This window comes from Pteropus vampyrus, unplaced genomic scaffold (genome assembly GCF_000151845.1).
Source record: "Pteropus vampyrus isolate Shadow unplaced genomic scaffold, Pvam_2.0 Scaffold127, whole genome shotgun sequence".
In the NCBI taxonomy this organism is placed as follows: domain Eukaryota; kingdom Metazoa; phylum Chordata; class Mammalia; order Chiroptera; family Pteropodidae; genus Pteropus; species Pteropus vampyrus.
Genome location: NW_011888908.1, coordinates 2197125 through 2203195, shown reverse-complemented (window position 1 = coordinate 2203195; position 6071 = coordinate 2197125). Strand labels below are relative to the sequence as shown.

The 6071-nt window shown below is 38.8% G+C and overlaps 1 protein-coding gene across 7 annotated transcripts in view; it reads left to right on the top strand.

The window, feature by feature from the left end:
• STAU2 (staufen double-stranded RNA binding protein 2) overlaps positions 1 to 6071 on the top strand; it is a 232365-nt gene that overhangs the window by 88590 nt on the left and 137704 nt on the right. For 6 of the 7 annotated variants that reach the window (XM_023534609.1, XM_023534608.1, XM_023534610.1 and 3 more), the window contains one exon: positions 4054 to 4114. The exons of the other annotated variant lie outside the window; for it this stretch is intronic. In XM_023534609.1, the coding sequence (XP_023390377.1) occupies positions 4054 to 4114 (61 nt within the window). The remainder of the gene's footprint in view (positions 1 to 4053; positions 4115 to 6071) is intronic. 7 annotated transcript variants of the gene reach the window in all.

Sequence of the window (6071 nt, the reverse complement as noted above, 5' to 3'; positions counted from 1 at the left end):
ATATGTGTATGTATGATATACATGTATAAACACATACGTGTGTGTTCATAAACATATAGATCTACACAGACACATACAGACATATGTACATATACATCAGCGGTCCCCAAACCCCGGGCCATGGACCGGTACCAGTCAGTGGCCTGTTAGGAACCGGGCCACACAGCAGGAGGTGAGCGGTGTGCCAGTGAGCAAAGCTTCATCTGTATTTGCAGCCGCTCCCCAGCACCAGCATCACCGCCTCAGCTCCACCTCAGATCATCAGGCATTAGATTCTCATAGGAGCACCGGTCCCTGGTGGCAAAAAGGTTGGGGAGCGCGGATGTACATCACACACAGAGGCTTCTTTTAAGGAGTCAGCCCGCGGGATTGTGGAAGCTTGGCTAGTACGAAATCTGCTGGGCAGGCCGGTGGGCTGGAGACTCATGAAGCAGTTTTGGCCGCTGCCCGAAGTCAGTCTGCCAGAGACTCCCTCTTGTTCCTGGGAGTCAGCCTTTCCTTCCAGCCGCCGTCCACCGGTGATCCCACCCACATTATGGGGAGCAGTCTGCTTTCCTCGGAGTTCTGTTATTTAAATGCCAAGTTCTCTCCAAAACACCCTCACAAAAACACCCAGGATGGTCTTCAAATAAATACCTGGGCACTGTAGCCCGGGCAGGCGGACCCATAAATCAGCCATCGTACTCACCAAATACCAAATACGGCTGAAGGTGACCCGATGACCGACACCTGGTCCCCACACTCAAGGAACTGACCGTCAGTGTCAGGGGTGAGGAGTTTTAATCCCATAACAGAAATTATAGTATCCCGGAGCCTAGAGAGCGTGATGATGGATCTGGAGGTCAGAAATAGCTGAGATCATTGTTTTTACGTGACGTAAAGAACTTGAGGAATTAGTCATTTAAGATCTGGTTTGCAGTCTTCAAAAGACGAGCCTGTAAGTGATGCAGTGAGTGGGTTTGACTGGGGTGAGACACGTGCTGAGGTCTGGACCAAGGCGGTGGCCCGGAGGGGGCCGGCGGGGACACCAGCGGTGTGTCTGAAGCGTAGCTGGTGGGATTTCAGCAGCAGCTCATCTGCCTGGAGGATACAGGAAGAAGGAGAGGGGAAGAATACTGACAGAAAGAGGGAGGGAGTGATTTAGGAGACAGGTGGTAGCCACTGCTGCAGAGATCAAATAGGAGAGGGTCTCAACACTGACCCGTCAATAAGAAGATCCTTGGTGACTGGCAAGAGCCGTATGTAAAAGGTTTTTTTTTTTTTTTTTTTTTTTTTTTTTTCAGAAAGCAAGAAAGCAAGTCATGGATGATTGACTTGATGTGTATATTTTTGAATAAGAATTCAAATAGCACAAAAGAGTAAACGGTGTAAAAAATGTTAGTCCGAGACCCTTAGGCTCAGTCTCTGCCTAAAGGCATCTCTCACCGTGAGTTGATGTTTGTATAGCATGTAGAATAGTGTCCTTAGCATAGCGAATATTGAATATGAGATGAAGATTTGATAAATAAAAATAAATATCCTCACAAAGAAATTCTTTTGAGTATACACTAATATGCCCCCCCAAGTAAAAAAAAAAATGTGATCGATTGAGGTGCATTTCAATGAATTTTGACAAATACGTATGTGTATACTCTTTAATCACCACTGCTATTAAGATTTACAGCATTTATATTAATCTCCCAAATTTTCTTAATGCCCAGTTGTAGTTAATCTCCTCCCCCGTCCTCGGGCCCAGGCAGACACGGGTCTGATTTCTGTCTCTTATAATTTTGTCTTTTCCAGAGTGTCAGATAAATTGAATTCCGTATTATGTAGTCTTTTGTCTCTAGTTCTTGTCGCTGAGATTTATCCGGGATGTCACATTTATTATTATTTTGTTTATTGTTTTATTCTTCTCAGTCTTTTGGGTTGTTTCTAGTTTGAGGCTATCATAAAGTGGTTATAAACATTCATGTATAACTCTTTACATGGATGTATTTGTATAATAAATCCACGTGTAACTTTATAAGAAATTGAAGAGTTGTCCAGATTTTGCATTCCCTCCAGCAATACTGGAGTGGTCCAGTCCCGCCCCTCCCATCTTCTCTAGTTCTTGGTATGGTCGGTTTTGAGGTTTTGATAACTTTGATCAGACTAGTAGGTGTATAATGTTATCTCACTGGATTTTAATTTGCATTTCCCAGTAACTAATAATGTCGAGTATCTTATCATGTGTTTACCATTTGTATCTCCTCCTTTGAAGTGTCTGTAAAAAACTTTGATCTCTTCACCATTATCCTCGAATTTCCTTTCGCCTCTCTACCCCTTTGAGTTGCCTGTTTTCTGGACAATTTCCCTCGTTCTTAATTGACGTCTTTGTTTTGATGGAGCACATACTTCTGAGAGAGGATACGTGGGAAAAATTTTTTTTGCGATGTCATAGGTCTGAAATATCTTTCCATTTCCCACATACTTAATAGTTTTCCTGAGATACAATTCTAAATTGGAAGTAATATTTTTCAGTTTTGAAGGCGTTACACCTGTTTTCTGACTCCTCGTCTTGCTGTTGAAACTCCGGTGCCTTCTGAGTCTTCAGCCTGATACGAAACCTTTATGTTTCTTCTTCCTCTCGATGCTTCTCAGTTTTTTTTTTTTTTACCCCGCGGGTTCTGAAATTTCATGGATGATTGACTTGATGTGTATATTTTTGATAAATAGTTTTGGGCGGTTGGATTTCAATTCTTCATATGCTTTAAAACTGGGAAATTTCTTGCATTATTTATGGATTATTAGAGTATCAATTTAGACATGTTTTGGGAGAGAGAAGAGGTTACTCCTCGTGTTCACACTGTTGTGTTTAAGCCTAAATCTTACAAAAGCAGTTTCATTAGATTGTTGAGGTAGAAACGAGAGAGCAGTAGGCTTGAAATTCAGTTGAAGGTGAAAAATTAGGCATAGGGAATGTCATCCAACCTCGGTTATCAATAGGAAGAGGAAATAAGAGAGGTTGGATGAAATGCTGAATTTATTATTACTAACCTCAAATGCCTGAGAATCTGCATTCTTCTAATCAGCCTGTTCTTCCCCGCTGAAGGTGGCTTATTGTTTACTGCGTGCACTTCCCTCCGACTTACTGCTCCTCACAGTCTGCGTTCCTCCCGTTCTGTAGTCTTGTCTTGTGCTTCGCGGAGGAGTGGGAATCTCCCCTGGCCTTCCCACCAGCATACATCTGCATTTACAAACATTTACTCCTCCCCCATCCTTTACAGCGATACACTATTTGCTAGAACTGTATTTTTTTGTTTACATCTGGATTTAATTTATCCATTTGATCTTTGACAGCTGATTACAAATATAAAATGTTGATTATGATAGGAAGTATGCCTTTTCTTTCCTGGAGTGCCTCCCATCAATAATACCAGCTCCCCAGAAAGAGAACATAATCAATAAATGTCATTAATTAATTTGATAATACTACTTCAAAATATCTGAGTTTCAGAATGTATTACACCAAACATACATCAAATCATCTGGTGAAAGTTAGGATATTAACAAGTTTTACTTAAAGGTAGGACTTAGTTTTTAATTTTTGCATACGTCGTTAGCAATATCTGGTGATTGTCATCATAGGACTTTTCCAGAACAGACAGTAATATCTTTATTGTTAATTTGACCTCAGGAGTGTTAAAGAAGCTCTTTTAGTCACTTTAGCACTTGTGATGATGATTATTGTTTACTATTTGGATAAGAATCATCTACTTTTTTAACCATCTAGATAGAGCCCATGTTGCATGTAATACTTATACTGAATATGGGGTCCCTCGTTGACTTAAATTGTAAATTTAAATGAACAGATGAAAGTTGAAGGAGACATAAACAGATTTGAATGTAAAAAAGGGATGGATGATACTGTTTAAGTTAGTTGCTCTTGTGTCCATGGTCCTGGGGTCAGAGATGGAGAGAATACGCAGAGTTTTGTGAGAGACCTTTACCTTTGCTTAATTGATGAGTTAACTTTTTCCTTTTTGAATAAGTCTGCTTCTCTGGATTTAAACAATTGTTTTACTCTTTCAGACAGGGGAAAACAAAGGATGGAGTGGTCCAAAGGCTGGGTTTCCTGAACCAACAAATAACAGTAAGTTTTTGCTTTCCTGTTAACCGTGTGTGGTGTTCACTGGTAGTTCAATGACCGGGTCACTGGGTAGTTTTTGGCTTTGTCTGGGCTCAAGACGCCATGTCGAATGTTGCCCCGGACAAAGGTTGTGGGTTTCGCGCTCCTGGAACCGATAGACGCGCACATCCTTCGCGCGGTTCAGCCCTTGGAGATGGAGCGAGTGCCATTTAATTCAGAGTGAAGACATTCTTTTTTTTTTTTTTTTAAGTGGTTATTTTTATTGCAACGTTATTACAGTATAAAAGAATCAAAAAAGAAAAGCAATTATCTATAAGCTCATTATGCTCGAAAATCAACCGTTTTCATAGTTCTGGTTCTGTTTAGGTAAACACAAATATTTACATAATTATAATTGGTTTGCATTAAAAATCACTCAGTTTTATTAATTAAAATAGATTAATTCATATATAGCCTAAGTAATGCATTGTGAAATCCACTGTATGATTCTTGTTCAAAATGTAGATTATAAGTATTCAAGAACTTTCTCGTTCTTCTAGTATAATGATCTGAGAGCTGTGTTTTCTATGGTTTTCAAGACTGAGGCTAATTCTTTCATGAACAGGAATGTACAATAATTTTATGCCCTTTTATTGATACTTTTCTTGGTTTCCTGTGAAGATTTCTTTTTTTCGTCCACATCAAAAAATATTCATGACTTCTCTTTGTTGCTGTTATGAAGATACGTCAGGATTTTAATGAATTTGTCAGCTTTTTTTCCTTAAGGAGTAATTGGGAAAACTATTTAAAATTCAGAGCGTTTCTTTGTCTTACTTAATGCAAAGAATGACGCTCTAAACACTCACTTCATGGTGACAATGTTCTAAGTCAGCCACAAACAGCACCACATATTACAGTGTCCTTAATCTTCCATGGGAAAGTAGATGTGGATAAAGACTTTGTAACATATGTGCAAGTTTGTACCGTGTTCTAATTTAACGTTGCAGTTATTAGAATTTTAAATATTTTATCAAAATCACTAATTGAAATATCAGAAATGTAAGAATAAAATTGCTCACAGGTGCGTTTTAATTATAGTGTTATCGGATGCTTAAAAATCCTCTTCAGTTTGTTTCTTGTTTCAAAGGTCCAGGATCAGGTCCTTATGCATTGGAAACACAGGCATTTTTCTTTAACTTCCTTCCCACCTCTCCCGAAAAGCTTGTTTTCACTGAAGTGACCATTTTACTGTAAATCAATAAAACAGAAACAGCCAGCCAGTGACGACCCTATTAAAGTGAATTCCTCAGTGGAGTCAAATCTATCCCAATTCCATTTTTAACCCTATTTCTCCTTATCATCATCCCTGGAAGCTGAATAAGCTTAAAAATGTAAATTGTCATAATTTATTCTTCGATACTAGCAGCGCATCTCTTGATGTATATTGAAATTAGTAACTCTTATCAAAGAACACTTATGAGAACAGAATTTTTGGATCATCAGAACTAACCTCTTGAATATTTCAATGAGGTAATGATATTCATGAATTACTTTCTGGGAATAATTTAAATAATTTAATAGGTTTCTGAGCCTTCGATCTGCATATATAAGGATGATAAATGTGATGGGCTTAGCCTGTACCCCAAAGGAAAATGAAATCAGTTCAAGATTCTCAGAGAGTTTATGTTTAATTCCTTTGATGTTCGAATATGTAGGTTTGTAATTACTTGGTAAAGGAGCGTTAAGTCGATTTCAGTTTTACGTAAAGTGCTTAGGACAGTACTTGTTTTCTAGTAAACACATGATGAGTGTTGACTTCCTTCCATGCCGTCTCTCCTCCCCTTCTTTACTAAGTGTTCTATCATTCTGAGTAGGCTTGCCCCAAATTCCATTCTTATACTTTTTATCTGTCAAATGTTTTTCCGTGCACATGGTGACCAAAAAGTATATACTTTATACCCGAGTAGTTACTTTTGGCACT